Source organism: Larus michahellis, chromosome 1 (genome assembly GCF_964199755.1).
Source record: "Larus michahellis chromosome 1, bLarMic1.1, whole genome shotgun sequence".
Taxonomy (NCBI): Eukaryota; Metazoa; Chordata; class Aves; order Charadriiformes; family Laridae; genus Larus; species Larus michahellis.
The window spans coordinates 98,011,266-98,030,530 of NC_133896.1; the positions used below are offsets into that span (position 1 = coordinate 98,011,266).

The following is a 19,265-nucleotide window of genomic DNA, read 5'->3' on the forward strand; positions in this document are numbered from 1 at the left end:
ATCCTTTATGCATTCAAAAGCTTTTAAAATACTGTGTTTGTCTGATGTTTGTTGACGTTGCCTCAGAACATATTTGTTCTGTTCAGAATGCTCTATCTGTGTGGTAATGCATACAACACTAAGGACAGAACAAAATTAAAACTTTATCTCAAAAGATTACAATCTTAGATCCAGATCTAAACATAGGATTCTTTATATTGTTTCTTTCTTTTTCATATCCATCTCTTCCATGGGTTATGTTTGGACTCAGGTCTTAGGTACAGCTTAATCTTTGGAGAAGAACTCCAGCTCTTTGATGTATTTATTTATATGTTCTATTATTTATTTACATTTATTAATTATTTTTCATTGCAATGAGAGCTCACGGAGATCCCAGATGAGAATTAGCACTCTGCTATAGCAGGTGTAAAACAAACCCAGCAACTTGCCCTGGCCACTTATGTGATAGGCAATATCCACTCTCCTAACTACTGCATATTAGAACAACACTCTTATTTCCATTGCAGGTACTTGGCTTTTAGCATCCTGGGGTTCCCCAGAGATGAGTTACGGCATGAGGCTGAGATTCAGAGATGCCAGATGTGACTCTGAGGAAGTTGATACATTTGATGTTGTGGATTTCACTTACACCAAGACTGATAAAAAGGCTGTTTCCACCTCAGATGAAGAAGATGTGCCACAAGAAGAAGAAGATAAAGACGATTTGGATTATCAGGATTACCTGGCTGCTGCTTTGTCCATCCGAAGCTCAAGGAAGGCAACAGGCCATGAAGAAAAACAAAACCTTACATTACTGGCCTGGGAACAGTATGAAAGCACTGATGCCACAAGTTCTAAGGTGGCTGCTGGCTCAGGTCTGACAGCTATAAATCGTGGTGAATCTGCAAACACCTCTAAGTTCTTAGAAACTCTTATCACTCCTCTTCCCCCAGTTGAGGCTGAAACATTCCAGTCAAATCACACATCAGTCACAGCAAAAGAGGAGTTATTTTTAGCTAGCAGAAGGGATGGAAAGGCTGACTCGATGTTTTGGAATAGAAGCCAAAGCAATTATGAAATAGATTACGGCAACACGTCTGCAGGTGAACACTTGCTGAGCAATGGGGAAGGCCAAATGAATGTTGCAGAAGATCTTCCAACTGATGGAAAGGACAGTAAATTTTTTTCAGAAAAGCATCAAGCGGACAGCACAGGAAGAGGAAATTACAGCATTAACAGTAAAAGGAAAAGGCGAAACTCACTGGCCATTAAGTTTTACTCCATCCAAAAGATGAATGCCCTTCTAAATCATGTACGAAATAAAAATGTCTCATTTTCTGACAAGACAAGTGCACCTCATTCTGTGCATCATGCAGAGAACGCATCCGATATAGCCATTGTGGGAACTGGCCAGCTTCCAAATGATTATGATGATGAACTGGAAGAGGAAGAAACCAAGATGGAAAATGCTATACGTGCAGTTAACTTGACGCTTGCTTTGGACCTCATTGTAGGGGATGGGTCTAACGCATCCAGCCTTTCTGAACCCAATCTATCTGAAGATAAACAAGCAGACACTTTTTCTTTACATCATCCGTTGGGCAATATAAGCCCTAATTCCAGCCCTGCACTAGTGAAGAACTTACTAGAAGCATCATTGCCCAGGGCTGGGAAATATTCATCTAAAATGACAAACGAGGAATGGAATTTGGTGTCTGCAAAGGGGAATCTGGGATTAGCAACAAATTTAGATAAATCTGTTAGTGGTACATTAAATCATCGTGGCAGAAATGGTACAGTGTTTATAAGTAAGAAGCATATGAAGAAGTATCGAGGGTTCTCACATCTAACGGGAGAAAAACAGAAAGGGAGCCACATGCGCCCAATTCTGAAAGGAAAGGAGGGCAACAAGAATGGTACTTTGAGTACATCTGGAACCTTCATCAAGATCCGAAGGAAAAAAAAAGAATACCCAGAAATGACCCACTTGCTGACCCCAAGGAGCAAAAAGCCCCAAAACCCAACCAATTCTATGGCAGGGTTTGGCCGTACATTGTTTCCAGATGAGAGCAACCGCACGATGCTACCGTGTTGCACTAACACCACAGGGGCACCCAGTGAGGCCAACCATACAGTGGATCTGAGTAGAGCGAGGCAAGGAGAGTTGCTAAATTACACATTCACCCCACGGCAGCTTAAGCCATCGATCACAATTGGGCTTCCCCAAGAAAATGGAGACTACGAATATGTTACGGAAGGATTTTACAGCGAGGAAACATCAGGTGATGAATACGAATACCATTATGTGAGCTTTGATGACCCATACATGACAGACCCAAAAGTGAATATCAATGAACAACGTAACCCAGATGACATTGCTGAACATTACCTGCGTAGCAGAGGGAATGAGAGGAGATACTATATTGCGGCTAAAGAGGTCTGCTGGGACTATGCAGGATATAAAAAAAGGTTTGGCTAAATCATTTGCTTTCACTTTGCACACTATCCTGATAGATACCAGCAGAATGTTGATTCACATGCTGATAAACTTAAGAGGATGTGTAATGTGCAACGTGGTTTCCAACGTTTCAGTTGCAGAACCTCAAGAATTTTTCAATGGGAGGCTGGGACCACCTCTAGAACGTCACAGAGATTACTATAATCAAGAGCAACACAACTAAGAACTCTTTTTCTCCCCCTTTTTTTTCTTAACCCCCTCTTTGTAGAATCACTAGAAACACTCTTTAAAACAGAAGTTGAAAAATCCACTCTAAGAGGTCAAGGGAAGCTTCCAGTTAGTTTTGTTGTACTCAAATGACCTGTTTTACTTCCTCCTTGAGTTCTTGGATTCTGTAGTAGAGGCAGGATAGAGACCTCCTTGTACAAAGCTTTTCCAGGAGTTTAATGGGCTAACTAGTCTAACATAGGCAGGATGAAATCAGTTTCTAGCACTAGCAAGAAGTGGTTCTGGTGTCTGTTCTCCATTGTAAAATGGGATAATAGCGCTTTCCAAATTCACAAGACTCCAGTACTGAAAAATATATGAAAGACGCAAAGTGATTAACCACACTGGTGACTGCCTTATACTTAAAGTAAAAATAAAGCTGCACGATTTATTGTATTGTTGTTCCTACTGTTTAGAGAAATCGGAAGGTGACCGGATCACAAACCCTAATGTTGAAGGGTTTTCTTGCATTTTGACAGGCAAGACTGGCCACTATGGCACAGCAAAGAGTCTATGTGACTTGAGAGAAACTCTGTACTAAAAATTCATCATCTTAATTCATAAAACTAGGATCAGCGCTTACCCTACAATGTGTAGGATTTGCAGTCGCTTTTCACCAAAAAGCTGAACATCGTGGCCCTTGAAATGAACAAGACCAAAACTGCCACAACTTCAGGTTTTTATCAAAAGCAGCAAAAACAGGAGCAGGAAGGTTTTCATTTTACAAAATTCAGCTCCAAATATATGTTTGTTTCTCAAATTGAATTTCCATTTTATTTGATTGATTTTCCCCACACACACTCTTTCCAGTATTCTCCAGTTTTACTCCTGCCTCATCTCAGTCTGTATAAATGGCACTTGCAAAAATGGCAGAAACCACAGACAGTTTCTTTGCACACTTGCAAAATAAAGAGATCCTTATGCTCAGAGCTCTATATAGATCTCCCCAGTGAGGTTCATCCTCAGCTGGTGTGGGTGCATAGTTCCAGTGAAATTAACAGCCCATGACATATAATGTTTCAGGGTGAAGAGCTGAAAACCCGCCTTTCTTTCTACTAGACGACTTTGGTTAAGTTTCTGGGTTTTTTGCAGGATTGATAATGAGGCAAGGTTTATAGGGAACTATAATACGTTTTCTCAGAATAATAGCATTTTGGTGCTTCTATTTAAGATCTGAAGAATGGTTTAAATGCCTAAAAGCTTATTTTTTCTTACAAGCTCCATGTTGCAAAATGCAGATATAATCAAATGTAAAATATGTTTCTGTTAGCTTTCCAGTGAAGGTACATCCATGAGACAGTAGGGTATAGGTAGTAGGCTCACTACATTCTGAGCTAAACTCTGATTCAGATTAAGGCTAATGGTAAAAAAGGAAAATAAAGCCTAGGTGGGTTTTCAGAGACTAGTTGGAGTTTTTCAGTGATAGCTGACCAAATCTTTGAAGGATCTCATATGTAACTGTAGAACTACAATTGCTTAAACATTGCAAGTCACGATTTTCAGAATCATCTGACATTTGTATTTATTCTTTATATTCTAAGATATTCCTGCTGTATGAGTTCTCAGATTTCATCAAACCTATTATTTCTGATTCACTGTGTGGGTTTTTAATCGGGTATTTCCTTTCAGTACAACAATGAATGACAAAACCTGTAAAGATGGCACCGCATATAAGGTGATTTTCCAAAGCTATACAGACAGTACCTTTACAACTCTTCAGGATGAAGATGAATATAAGGAACACCTTGGCATCCTGGGGCCAGTTATCCGGGCTGAAGTGGACGATGTTATCCTGGTAGGTCAATTTTTTCAATATATGTGCAGGATAAAGTTCTTATGGCGATCTTAGTATCACATAGAATAGGTCTAAAAATACCACAATGATGATGGGGAAACGGTTTTCAAAGCTAGAAATTGCAGTGTGGACATATAAGTACGATGATATCTTTCTTTGAAACGCATCCTTTTTCTCTTCTATCCACAGTAAATTCGCTTCTGTTTTTTCTTTGTTTCCCAACAGTCAATACTGGCTTATCATTCTAATGTAAAATGAGATTTAAGTTTAACATGAAAAAAATTTAGGTTTTTAAACCCAGATTGCGCTAAAAATATTACTTTTTATATGTAAAGGGAGCTTCTTAGTGTTTTGGTTTGTTTTTTTTTAAATCAGTAAATTTGTACTCAAGATGACTATATCCCTTGTGATACAGTGGTATATTTGCAGTAAGAAGCACATTGCTGTAGTTTCCCTTCTCTCATCCTTCTTCATCCAGTCTTCCAACACACAAGGATGGACTTAAATGGGGAGAGTAGATCTCACTGGTTTCTGCTTATTTCAGTAGGGGTGATGTACAACAGGAACACACTGAGCTACATTTAAGAACATGAGTAAGAGCAGAAAAAGGCTATTTTAGCTTGGGAACATCATTCTCTAAGGAGAGATGAATATATAATCTCCATATCCTCATGCTTCTCTGGGACAAGTGAGAAGCACTGATTTCAGTGAGTGATAGATGCAGAGGTCTAGTGTTACTATTTTGTACCCTTCTTTAATGCGACTGTGCAGTAAAGTGTAAGAGGTAGAAACTCCTCATCTCCTGGCTTGCTGTAACTAAACGTATCCGGGTGAAAGGCAGCAGTATAAGTCCTCGGAACCTAGACTCGGAGGAAGACAGGGAGTTAGACTTGTGCTTTCTACTTTTTAATTAACAGCCTGCATCAAAGAGGGTGACTCTGCATGGAGATGTCAAAAGCTATCCCTGCCAGCTTTGCCATGCACAATGTAGCCTATAATCATTACACAAATCTTGACCCTGGTTCAAGGTCATGGGAATGTATTGTGTGGGGACTTTGATTTAGGCCTGAATTTGCTAAGCAGCATCTTTTTTTTTTTTTTTTTTTTTTTTTTTTTTTTTTTTTTTTTTAGGTTCATTTTAAGAATCTGGCATCCAGACCATATTCCCTCCATGCTCATGGACTCTACTATGAAAAGTCCTCTGAGGGAAGCATTTATGACGATGAATCTACTGCTTGGTTTAAGGAAGATGACGAAGTTCAGCCAAATAACAGCTATATATACGTATGGTATGCAAACAGACGATCAGGGCCTGTGCAGTCAGGAGCAGCTTGTCGGTCCTGGATCTACTACTCTGATTTAAATCTGGTAAGGAAATCAAAATAGAAGTGTTAGTGTTGCTGGGGTTGAACACAGAATCACAGAAACATTTACGTTGGAAGGAATCGCTAGAGATCGTTTAGTACACCACCCCCCAACTCAAGCAGGGTCAGCTAAGAGTAGGTTGTCCAGGACGATGTCCAGTCTGGTTTTGAATGTCTCCAAATGATGTTACTTTATGGCTGTAGAAATGTAAGCTGCAGAACACGTTTTGGATAGCTCCATTTTCTTTTGTGACTGATGTGTTCCCATTTGACATTTAATCTCTTACGCTCAGTTTAAAGAGGATACAAGCTGTTGAAGAATTCAAATTGGGGAACTCTTTGGTAGACTGAGCAGGGGAAAATAAACATACAAGGCAACAGCAATTCTGGCCTCTGCTTTACGTTTTTAGGGCCTGATGCATTTCTACAGAATGCTATGGTTTTTTGACATCTTTTGGGAAACACGCTTTTACATCTAATACGAGTTTATTACCTTCTAGGAGAAAGATATTCACTCTGGTTTGATTGGGCCAATACTGATCTGTCAAAAAGGAACCTTCAGTAAGTCAAAGAACAGCACAGCATCCACCCGAGACTTTTTCTTGCTTTTTATGGTCTTTGATGAAGAGAAAAGCTGGTACTTTGACAAACGTTCTAGAAGGCCTTGTACTGAGAAGACCCAACAAATGCAGCAATGCCACAAATTCTATGGTACTTATTTAATTTCGCCAAGTATTCAGTTTATTGGGGTAAAGACATTGGGGGAGGTATCTCAACTCACCATGCCTTTGAATATGCAGAAATCCTACACATTAATTATGTGAATGTTTGGGTTTTTTTCTCCGTTGTACCCATAATAGTCATAGTTTCATATGTAAAGATTAGCATTGACTGTCATTTTGTTATTAAAATGAAGAAAGACTGTATTAGACCAAAACTTTCAACAGAAAACTTCTGTCACTCACATATATCTACCCCATATTAAAAAAAACCAAACAAACAAAAAAAAACAAAAAAAAAAAAACCAAACCAATAAACCCTCTTTTCAGTAAGAAGCTAATACCCGGAAAACATTTTGCAAGAAAATTAAAAATTTTGTAATAATTTGACAAATCAGCTAGTTCTGCTGAGGAATTTGAATCAGCTGTAGGACAGCCCTTCACATGCCTTTCTGTGGATACAGAGATTTTAGTCATATAGAGTTAAGTGGGTGATTGTTCAAAGGTAACCCTTTTTTCTCTTTGAAATGCTGGTCAGTAACAAAACTGTATGTTTCTGTCTTTGAAAATCTAATGCTCGTGTGCTCTAAGTGATCATGTTTGAAAAAGCCACGTTGAAAAGTGTAATCTGCCTTTTGAAAATGTGGTCTCTAAAATCAATTATTAATTGAAGATGTCAGTTTTGACTGCACAGCTGTGGAAATGTAAGCTGCAGAACACATTTTGGATAGCTCTCCTGTCTTTTGGGCCTGATGTTCCCATCTGACGTTTAATCTCTTAGACCTCCTGGTTCTCCTGGCTGCCACGTGTTGCAAGCAAACTGTGCTCAGATACTCTGGTGAGGTCCCAGGATTTTCTGAATTGATATACATAGACTATAGTGTGTAGCACTTCGAATTTGAAAAAGTGGTGTTTTTCCCAAAAGCAGTACTTCATGAAATATTTTACTCATTTTAATAACGACATTCTAGCACTTTAAGAGATCTATTTTGTGAGCGGTTTTCCTTACTAACAATATGGGGTTGTTTTTTTCAGCCATTAATGGGATTACCCACAATTTGCAAGGCTTGAGGATGTATGAAGGTGAACTGGTCCGATGGCATTTGCTGAATATGGGTGGGCCGAAAGACATTCATGTTGTTCATTTTCATGGACAGACCTTCATAGAACAAGGAGAGCCAAAGCATCAGCTTGGTACATACACGCTCCTTCCAGGTAAGTATAAAAACGGAGTGAGTTCTAAGGGGTGACCATTGCAGTCTGTCGTCATCATACCCAATGTAAAGGTGAACAGAAGCTGGTTTTGAGCACAGTAAGAAAAAGTTTGAGACCACTTAACAGTTCATTTGCCTATGATGGTCAGAATGAAGATCATTGCTTTGCACCTCACTTAACGCTGTGGGTGGGGGGAAATAAAGATAACATTGCTGTCCTTTAAAACTGGAAATATGAGTAAAGTCACAGACAAAACTTAAGTGCTTGGACAAATGTCTTCCTCTTAGATGAGAAAGGAGATAGATAAATAGATACAGAAAATAAACAGCACCATGGTCTGCAGCACTACCTTCTGTTTTGTACTTTCCTTGCCACTCACCAGATATGTGAGCATGAGTGAGTTTCTCTCCTTTAGTCCATCTCTCTTTTCCAGTCTGCAAAGTAGGTCGTGGTACTGGGCTTGGCTTTGGAAGGTGCTCAACAGTAAAGGTCGTGACTGGAAAGTCAGCAGGATAGTGTCAACCAGCAATTCCTCGTGAAATGACAGATGTACAATAGCGCAGCCAAGTGTCCCCGGGCTTCAATGCGATTGAAGTCTCACTGATGTTTGCTGGGAAAGACTATTGGTATCTGCTTAATATGGTGAGGGTTTGTTTTTATAGTGTCAAAATGAGTGTGATACACAAGAGAAAGAACAAATGTGAGCCCTAGGAGAATTCTTATGTCCAGGACAAAAGGAAATAGGCTAAAAGCATTCATTAGGCCACAGGATATACTCCTTTGCCCATCACTGTCAGCAAAGCTAGTGTTCAATAACAGGACTTATGAAGCCTGTATGGCCAGCTACAAGTGTGTTTAAAAAAAAATAAATACCCAAACAAAACCACACACACAAAAAAAAAACCCCAAAACCAAAACAAAAAAAACCTTCACCAACCAGGAAACAAGGAGATCAAAATAATGGGATTGGCTTGGAGTAATAAGAGTTTAATAATAAGAGTTTAATAATAATAACAACAATAAGAGTGAACATTAGGTGGTTTCTTCACTGTTTAAGTGTTTTAAGATGGTATTTTTCACTATGACATCTACATATGTTTTTGTTTAAATGAGAATTAGAATTATCATGTCTGCACTAACTAGGAATATAAGAAAAACAATGAAGCATGTACTGTGCCTTCTAAAAGTGCAGCAAAAAGCCTGAACTGTATCTGCTTCCTGTTTGGTCCTTGACCCTCCTGGGGCAGGCAGAAAGTGAGGGGAGGGCCCATACATCTGATTCTCCTACATCTAGTTTTGGCTTCTTTACATCCATTCTTCACGTTACTTGAACAGCACACTGGGACAGCAGGTCTAAGAGCTATAATCAGGACCACAGATTTAATATCCCTACGTTATGTAATAAACTTAATAGCACTGTTCATTACATGACTCAGTGCTGTACTTAATATGCAGATATCTGTTGTTACATACAGGCATCCAAGGATTTGTACTTTGCACCAGCAGCAAACGTTAGGTTTTGATCTGGTCACTTAATTCCAATCTCAGTCTCTAGCTGCAACTTGCTTGCTAAGAAAAATATGATTGAGACAGTAGTAGTTATTGCTCTCTCTGCAATGTGTGTAGCAGGTTAATTTTTCTGGATTAACTCATAGGATGATCTTTGGTTTAACATCCAGTCTCGCTAATATCAACCTCGTAATGCTAATGTTTCTAATACATTTTTCTTTCAAGGCGCATTTAGAACGATTGAAATGAAACCACAGAGACCTGGCTGGTGGCTTTTAGACACTGAAGTGGGGGAATATCAGCAAGCAGGAATGCAGGCATCCTATTTGGTTATAGAGAAAGGTACTGAACTAAGGTGTTTTGTGACTGGGGGAGTCAAGCTGTAAAGTCATCTCTACCCTTTCAAGATCACTAAATTTGGGACATTGCTCTGCAAAAGCCCAAAGCAGATTCTTGCTATCAAGGAGGGGGTGGAGTGGTTACTATAAATTTATTCTAGAAGAAGAGATGTTTAGCCTCTAACATACAAGCTTTGAATTATTTAGCATATTACTTCTATTCCTTTAGTGTAGCTTTGAATTTGAGGTTTCCCCACAGTGACCAGTGGATCAATCTGCTGAGAGAAATTGCAGAGATTAATTCTGCCTTCTCTGGGAAGAGAGTGGTGATGTTACAGTATTACTAAGAGTTGTTCTGAATTATATTGTCTTAGAAGATTCCACCAATATATATATATTGGCATAGCCCTCCTTTTCTTTAACAGCAAACTTACTGTGCTCTCTTTAGAGTGCAGGGTTCCAATGGGTCTAGCAAGTGGAGTTATACTCGATTCGCAAATCAACGCTTCACATCATATAGGTGAGTTAATACTTGAAAAGGTCCGGGCATGCTCCTGAATATCCCCAGCAAAGTATTGCAGTTCCATATTCTTTTGGTGTCTCATGATATGTCATAAAAGATCAGTTCAGCAGTGAATCAGCTGTCAGGTTAAAAAGCTCTCCAGTGATGCAAGCAGACTGTGGGCTGTACTAGGTAGCCCTCATCGTTATATTTTAAGTGTCACAGGTCTACTGTAAGTAGTAGCGCAAGCCTGAGAGTTAGGGAATCCTCTGTCCATCGCCTTCTGGATGACTTGGAACAAATCCAGCTTTATCTTTTTGTCCTTTGGGTTCCCTGCTTGAAAATCAACAGCAAGTGTTCCAAAAGCTTTTGGGATTTGCATGTGGTATGAGATGCGATAGGACAAAGTGTATCTGTTATGAAAGATTTGAGAACCTGGCATTCAAAGCAATGACAGAGACTTTAATTTATCAAGTTTATTCCTGATATACAAGTGGGATCATTTGATTTAAAATTCTATCGATTTCTCTACGGACAGTGGCAAATCAAGGGTACAGGTTACACACGCATGCAGGAACACACATCTTTTCCCTCAAAATAACAAATAAGTTACTTGTTCTGGAAAACTGATTTTTATGTGGATTTATTTTTCTTCATTTCCCACCACAGCATTATGAAGGCTTGAAATCATGTTGTTGTATATATTTCATATCAGTTGTTAACATGGAAACCACTTTATGCAGAGGGGAGCTCTCTGCTATGAACGTAGAGCATGTTTTGTGTGTGACCCCACTGACGGCCAAAACTTGTTTAGCAAGCTCTAGGCCCTGGTTCCAAATCAGCACATTACATAGAAGGCTGTTATTTTTAAAGTAATTCTGACACCTATAAAACTTTGCAGGGTAACAGCTGGCTTTCATTTGCTGACCATGTCCAAATTATCCTGGATAGTTTTAGAGTCTATTGGTTGGGGTTTCTTACCCAAGACAGATTGGAAAAGAACTGAAGCACTCAACATCAGTAGCTAGTTACAGACTCCATTTTTTTTTGCCTCTCTTTCTTTACATTCTTACTTTATTCATATTTTCTGTCTAGACTATTGGGAACCTAAGTTAGCCCGATTAAACAATTATGGAACATACAATGCTTGGAGCACTACAATGAACAAAGAACAACTCCCTTGGATCCAGGTATGGTTTATTCAGCGAGTGCTTGACCATCATTGAGCCTGGGTATGACCATACAATCCTGTGTTGTGATTTTCCTGCAACTTATTTTGAAAGGTCGAGCTGCTCTTGTTCTTGCTGAGAACACTGCTGGGGAAAACTGAAAAGATGCAGCAAGCTTGATTGGTGGTACCGTAAACTGTCCGCCTTCCCTCAAGTAACCCAGTCTCTACTGCTGTTGAGGCCCGTTGACTGGACAGTTACCCTCACAATTTAGATTGTAACTGTTTTGTAGGCAAATGGAGTGATTCTTTCTATTACTTCCCTCCCCCACCCCCGTCTACCTTACAGTATGGATTTGTATTTATGTATGTTTGGTGATCACTTAAAGTGTAATACTCTCAAACATTGCGTCAGATAGTTTTGTATTTGTTTGGTTTGGATGCTTCTATGTCCAACTTGACGTAGCACAGCGTGGCTTCACAGGGAAATTAAGCTTATAATTGTGGCTTCAAGGACATCATTCAGTCAACTCACTTCTTCCACGTTTTTCTTCCATTCCAATAATTTTTGCACCAGATCCCTAAATTGTGTGCAAATTGGTTAAGACGGTTGATTTCTTACAAACCTCATTAAAATTGGCAGCTGGGAGGAAAGACTCCAAGTAGTGTTGCAATGTAAGTTCAACAAGTGGCTGTTATGTTTGGCTTGCTAACATTTGACATGCTAGCAAGTTAGTGAAGGTCAAGTAGGGGGAGAAGGTTGGGGGATCTGATGTGGAACTGGAAAGAATGTTGGGAAGAGAAAGAATTTGATAGGAGGCATTGTAGTGAGAAGCTGAGGCTACTGCAGTAAAGCGTGGAGGGCAAATCCCAAGAATGAGTTTCACTGCTGATAGGAACACCTTGCTGATTTGATTTTATGTGCTAAGTTTTTGGATTTGGTATCAGGAGGAATGGTGGCTTTTCAGCACTTCAGAATGTCACATTCATTTTTTCAGACTGGATATCCAAAACTAGAGGCAGCTTAGAAAATGTGAGCCTTTAATTTCTCTACTCTCATTTTGCCTATCTGTAAAATGAGGATAGCACACTTCTGCCTATCACAGACACAGATATTTTTGAGGTATCTTTGTGGTGCTGTGCTGAACACTGTAAAATGGCCGCTGAAATTAAATGCACACCCAAATGAAATGAGAGAGACAGCATTAATTTGGACTCTGTCATTTGCTTGTGTTCCTCCCTGAGGGTTAGTGTTGTGGGTTTTAAAATGCAGAGCTCAAAGCTAGGCCAAAGAAAGAAACAGATTTCACTGTGCATTATTGGCATTATAAACACTGTTTGCTGTTCCTAGGTGGACTTTCAAAGACAAGTTCTGTTAACTGGGATACAGACACAGGGAGCCAAGCAGTTTTTAAAGTCCTTGTACATCCAGAAGTTCTTTATTGTTTACAGCAAAGACAAACGGAAGTGGAGCATCTTCAAAGGAGACAGCTCTCCAGCAGAAAAGGTCTGTATGTGCCATAGGGGTTGTGACAACCTCGGTGGCATCATTGGATGATGCAGTGAGGTGACAGTTTTATGTTAAAAGATAGTGGAAGACCTTCAGAGATTTAATAATACAGCTTGAGGCCCCAAAGGAAATTTAGCAATCTAATCAAATTCAGACCAGAAGACAAATTATAAGATGAGGAACCTTCTAGACTGGCATTTAGATTGGCCCTGTGACCTTGACTATATAGTCTCCCTACTTTTATTTCCTAAGCCCATATCAGCTTCTTGAAGCAAGCAGGAACCCGAACTGAAAATCGGGCCTTACCTCATTTGGGACTAAATCCTCCTTCCTCTACCTCCCTTCCTGTTGTCACAACAGTTGAATGTTAAACTCTGAATTGCCTGCAGAAGGCCTGTGTAATAAGTGTAGCCATACCCTGCAAGAGATTCATTTTATGCCCAACCACTCCAGCCCTACCTATTGCAGCTCCCTTCAGTTTACCCTGAGGTTTCTGTGGTACAAGTCCCAAATCGAAAACTTGTCTCTTACCTCTCCTTTTGCCACCTCCTTACAGACTTATATGGTGAATAGAAATGGGCTGCTTATTTGAACTGCTGCCTTCAGGCACTCCCAAATATGCTGAGACAGGACCATGAAATATTTCAAGTTGCCCTGCAGCACAGGGTGCTCCATCACAATGGATGGGGTCAATGGCATAAAGAAAGACTACTTTTGTAACAGAGCAGTTTTCAGCATCCAGGCTTGTGTTTGCATTTAATTAACGATATGTGGATATTTTTTGGTTTCGTTTTTTTTTTTCCCAATAGATTTTTGAAGGTAATTCCGATGCCTATGGGGTAAAAGAAAACGTCATCGATCCCCCTATTATAGCTAGGTACATCAGAGTCTACCCAACCGAGGCCTACAACAGGCCTACTCTTCGCATGGAGCTTCTGGGCTGTGAAGTAGATGGTAAGAATGGGTCGTGCTGGTGCTTCCTTTCTGGCAGATTTTTTTTACCTAATATGTTAAATTAAGCTAAAATTGTGTGTGTTCTCAATTCCAACATTGTTGTTTAGGCTGTGGCTACTTGGATGAACTGGAGATAACATGGTACTTCTCTTAACAGGTTGCTCTTTGCCACTTGGAATGGAAAATGGAGAGATCAAGAATACCCAGATAAAAGCCTCATCTGTTAAGACATCCTGGTTTAACACATGGGATCCTTCACTTGCTCGTCTCAATCAGAAAGGAAAGATTAACGCCTGGCGAGCTAAGGTAACAAGTAAAAAATAGGGACAACAGCAGGACAGTCACAGTTAATAAATCTGTGCTGCCTGCGTGCTCATGCATTTCGTGCATGTTGGGTCCAGTGCCAAGTGTGACAGGGGAACTTCACAGCTCTTCATCCATCCTTTCAGAAGAAGCTCATTCAACTCTTCCAGTAGCGAACTTGTTGAACTTGTGGCAACAGCAATGAAAGCATATTTTGAGATGGATGGGGTCCTCTGGGCCAGACCCTGCAGCACTTCCCTGCAGAGATAGCCCTTTTAATTTCAGGAGATGAATGCGACTTGAATATTTGGCTCAAACGGGTTAAAGAAACCCTTCCTGGGTTGGCTTATAGGCAGTGCAGCTTAGTGGATCTGGGGGTGGATGACCTTCCACAAGGTGTGTGAATTCTTGTGTCTTCAAAATGGAGCTGCATTTCTTTCCAAAACACCTTGAGATTTGCTGGAAGCTACTGTTTTGTATAAGCTTTTGGTATTAGTATTATGTATTACATTTTAATACTGGAGATAAATCTGTGTTATTTTTTGTTATATATTGGACATTAGTTGGAAATTAAGACACCAAATACACTACCTGCAGTGAAGAAGTTAATTGTACGGGCCACCAAGAATGCTTGTCACTTCTGCCTCAGCTTTACTCTTCTGCACTTTGATGCAGTTATGATGCATTTTGATGCAGTTTTAACTATCTTTAAACAGGATTTTTCACTTAAGCAAATACAGACAGAGACATGTTTTTTAATAGACAACTCTTTGTCAATTGTAGTTAAACAACAACCAACAGTGGCTGCAAATTGATCTCCTCACAATTAAGAAGATAACTGCTATTGCTACCCAGGGCGTGAACTCCATGACTTCTGAAAACTTTGTGAAAACTTATGTGATCCTATACAGCGACCAAGGCTCAGAGTGGAAATCCTACACAGACAGTTCAAGCTCAGTGGCAAAGGTATTGTCCTCAGCTCAGGCAATTGTATCATCTTTTGGTTGTAAATGATGAGCACGGTCAAGGCCCAAAGGCAGAATACCTGGCCAAAGAGATATTCTGACAGGACTTAAAATGCTGGGGAGTTGGGGTTACTGCAAATAACGTCATAATATCCATCTGATTTTGATCATAGTAATTAACTCTAATAAGAAGAAAGAACCACAAATCTGTAGAGAATGCACTCAACACTGTGATAAAGGGAGCTGACACTATTTGTAAAGGAGGACATTTAATTTGAATGCATGAGAACATTTAATTTGAATGAAGAATAGTTTTCTCAGGACCTCTCTTCAGCTTTTTTTTTTTTATTTCTGCCTTGATTTTGTAGTGAAATTAAAGTTAGCGAGCACTTTTGCTGTAGCAGAGCTGGAGAGCTCTGGATACCCACAGAGCGGACATGATGCTTCATATAGTCATCCGTATCACCTTACACCAACCTAAACAACAAGGGCTATTAGCAGAGGTAAAATAAGGGAAGATTGGTTTCTTTTTAGTCCATCCAAATTAGAATGGAAAATTTTGTGGTGTGGATGGAAACAAAGGCTGTTTAATTCATTCAGACTTGGGTATTGTTGGCATGAACTAGCTTTGACCCAGCATTTTAGGAAGAGACTGTACGTGGTCTTATGTAAAATCAGAAATGAGCCAATCCATCTACCCTGGATGGCTAATGCAACAGCTTGGAACAATTTTTGAAAGGAAAAGCAGGGGTTTTTAAAGTGCTGCCTTTTAACTAATTGTGTGTTTGTGTATTTGCAGGTTTTCTTGGGTAATGAAAACAGCAGTGGGCAAGTGAAGCATTTCTTTAACCCACCCATACTGTCCAGGTTTATCCGCATTGTTCCAAGAACATGGTATAATGGTATTGCCCTCCGGGTAGAACTCTATGGCTGTGATTTTGGTGGGGGTCTACCTGTGAAAAGGACTGACAGGTCTGGGAGCTCTTAACCCTTTGGCAATTGTCATGCAGAACAACAGTAGTATTTTTTTTAAACCCTTAAAACAATCATACTTAATAGTTTGGATGTATGCCTCCTCAAAGGACCTTAATGTTTTGCCAGCAAGAATTGAGAGAGATTTCTCCGGCAGATGTTTCATTCCTACAAATACACCCTTTAGAAAACATCTTCTTTCCTCTGGGAAGAAATAGTAGTCCCTTCTGATTTATATTGTCACTTCTTCATTCTAACCAGTACTCTTACCTTTTACTTAAAATTAAGTTCTAAATACCTAGGGATGGAAACCTTGGCCTTAATCCTAAGCCCTGATTATCTCCATTTTTGTTATGCCTCTGCAGCACAGAGAGGGGGTAAAAAGCTACAGCAGGTGGATGTTCTCCATACGTAGGGCTGAGAGGGAAAACCAATGCAGATACAGAGCTGTGGTGCTGCATTCCAGCAATGCCTTGGTAAGAAATGATTGTAGGGGTGGCCTTGCCACCACGTGTCTTTCATCTGCACTGTGACAAAGGTGGAACGCATCCCAGCATTGAGGCGTGTGCAACTCTGTCTCGGAGGGTGTGGGTTTGCGTTATTGATTTGGTTCTTACGTACCCAGCACACCTGAAGTGCCGTGGATTTCACATAATTCATCTTTGGTGCCCTGGCAAGGAAGGTGGAGTCAGCAATATCTTTCCTTCCAAGAAAAGAGAAGGGGAATGACTTAACCTGGATTACAGCAGGTCATGGAATGGCAACGGTGGAACCAAAGTGAGAACCCAGAATTCCTGACATTCAGTCCCATACAAACTTTAGGAGCATAGGGAAGGGGAGCTTCCTTGAACAGGAAGGCGTTGAGAACCATAGCTGTTCAGTGAGAATACAACCTGGTGGTGGCAGAGGAGGGTTAAATGAAACTGGGTAATAGAAACATCTGCATCTTCTTTACCATTTACCTCTGATAGTGTTTTCACTAAAGGAACTACTCTTGTGCATAGACCATACATAGATTTATTATTTTTTCCACAGGATGACTACATCTAGTGAAAATATATACACAGACCACAAACTCATTATTCCAGCAGAGTTTTAGCTAAGCTTTCAGTAGTGTCTTTGGCTTCTATCCTGTAAATTGTTTAATTGCAGATCTTCCACTTATCACACTAGGTACCATTCGGCAGGATGGATTATTCGAAGTATTTTGTCTTGGATAACACTATATGAGGTTCAAAGTTATTTCAGTAGTTTTTCAATTCTTGTATCTTACAGACTATGCGTTTCAAAATAAAGGTATAAAATGGGAGTGAAAAAAGTATAAAAAATAAACAAATATTTTCTTTTTTTTACTACATCACAAACTTGTCATTTTTCACTGGAAAATAAAGATAATATTGTAGCATGAAAAAAAAATCAACATTTTATTTTGTGTATTTGCCTTGGCAGATTAGTGAAAATTTGCATCATGAAAGTAAAATTTTCAGCTTCATGGGAACTTTCAGTGCTAGTTAGAATTAATTTCAAATGGTGAAAAGGTGTGAGTAATTGCTTCATCTTAAAAGAACATTCTTAATATTAATAGCAGTGCTTAATTTATTTTTGTTTGAGACAGCCATGCCATGAAATTGCAATACAAGCCCTATCCGCTAAAAAGAAAAAATGTAAACTTTGGAGTCAGGTTTTACCCTAGAAAAGAGATAATAAATGCTTGCTAATTTCAGCAGAACCAATATTTTGTGTGGTAAGTGCTAAACTATTTATGTTTAAGAAGGCCATGATCTTAAAGGTTCTAAATAAGTAATTAGTTTTTTATATGTATGTATGACTGTATGTAAAGTTAGACAAATGCAAAATTGATTGCAGGAGCCTGACCCAATACATCTGCATCAATTTTACAAGCTGGAGATTGTACTTCTGCTCACTAATGGATAGGACTTCGGCCGGCTGTCCTGGTTGTGTCCCTTGCCCAACCTCTTGTCTACCCCCAGCTTACTCACGGGCAGGGCAGAGGCAGGGAAAAAGAAAAGGCTTCGACGCTGTGCAAACACTGTTCAGTAACAGCTGAAACACTTATATATTGTCAGCACTGTTTTAGTCACAAATCCAAACCATAACACTCAGTGGGCTGCTACCATGAAAATTAACCTCAGTGCATTGCTGCTCCAGTATGTCCAGTGCAGCAACAGCAGCAGTGCCTGGGCCCTGTGCCAGCCTAGGCAGGTGGCTGTTGCTGTTAACAAAATCTTCCCTGGCACAGCAGAGTAAGGTGGTAAGGGCCACAATAAACAGCAAAAATCCAAAACAGCCACTAACAAGCGCCAAACTCGGATATACAGTAAGGCAAGCAAGCACAGGACCACCTAGCAAGCTCTGATCACATGTTGTTATCTCAAAGTCCTCTTGCCCCACATTGAATGCCAAAAAGGACTGTGGTGGGTTGTCCCCAGCTGGCAGCTCTAGTCCCCCACTCTGTCACTTGCCTTCTCCCCCTGACCCCTCCCACAGGCAGGGGGAAAGAATTGGAAGGGCAAAAGCAAGACAAACTAGTGGGCTGATATAAAGGCAGTTTAATAAGCGAAGCACAGCTGCATGTGCAAGCAAAGCAAAACAAGGAATTCATTCACCAATTCCTATCTGCAGGCAGGTGTTCAGCCACTGCCTGGCAAGCAGGGCCTCGGCACACCTCACAGTTACTTGGAAAGACAAACACCATAACACTCAAAAACCCCCCTTGCTTCTCTCCCTTTCCCCCAGCTTTTCTCGCTGAGCACGATGTCGCATGTCCCAGCTGTGTCCTCTCCCAGCTTCTTACGCACCAGCAGCCTGCTGCTGGTGGGGAAAAAAGAGAAGGCCTTGGCGCTGTGCAAATACTGTTCAGCAACAGCTAAAACATCGATGTGTTATCAACGCTGTTTTAGTCGTGAATCCAAAGCACGGCACCGTACGGACTGCTATGAAGAAAATTTACTCTGTCTCAGCCAGACCAGGTGCACAAAGTGTTTTCAAATGCAAATGGGGGAGCGAATTCTTGGTCCATGTTTACAGCAAGGAAGATGTGAAAACCTATCTGTACTAGGTCTGCTAAACGAAAGGTAAGTGAGGATTAGTGAGCTCACAGATGACTGGAAAACAAAGAATTTCTATCAATTTTATGAAGCAGCCAGCTTAGATTGACTCTGCTAATGCTCTTGGAAATTTGTAGTTAAACCAGTCTTGCACAACCTTTCCCACACTGTGGAATTAA

The 19,265-nt window shown here is 40.2% G+C and overlaps 1 protein-coding gene across 3 annotated transcripts in view; it reads left to right on the forward strand.

Annotated features, from left to right (window-relative positions):
* Nucleotides 1-17,375, forward strand: part of F5 (coagulation factor V) — a 34,933-nt gene extending 17,558 nt beyond the window's left edge. For all 3 annotated transcript variants that reach the window (XM_074594891.1, XM_074594872.1, XM_074594883.1), the window contains 13 exons: nt 507-2,448; nt 4,334-4,499; nt 5,631-5,867; nt 6,364-6,574; nt 7,618-7,797; nt 9,532-9,648; nt 10,093-10,164; nt 11,242-11,336; nt 12,666-12,821; nt 13,634-13,778; nt 13,936-14,084; nt 14,865-15,047; nt 15,846-17,375. In XM_074594891.1, the coding sequence (XP_074450992.1) occupies nt 507-2,448; nt 4,334-4,499; nt 5,631-5,867; nt 6,364-6,574; nt 7,618-7,797; nt 9,532-9,648; nt 10,093-10,164; nt 11,242-11,336; nt 12,666-12,821; nt 13,634-13,778; nt 13,936-14,084; nt 14,865-15,047; nt 15,846-16,034 (3,842 nt within the window). In that variant the 3' untranslated portion in view covers nt 16,035-17,375. The remainder of the gene's footprint in view (nt 1-506; nt 2,449-4,333; nt 4,500-5,630; nt 5,868-6,363; nt 6,575-7,617; nt 7,798-9,531; nt 9,649-10,092; nt 10,165-11,241; nt 11,337-12,665; nt 12,822-13,633; nt 13,779-13,935; nt 14,085-14,864; nt 15,048-15,845) is intronic.
* The last annotated feature ends 1,890 nt before the right edge of the window (nt 17,376-19,265 follow it).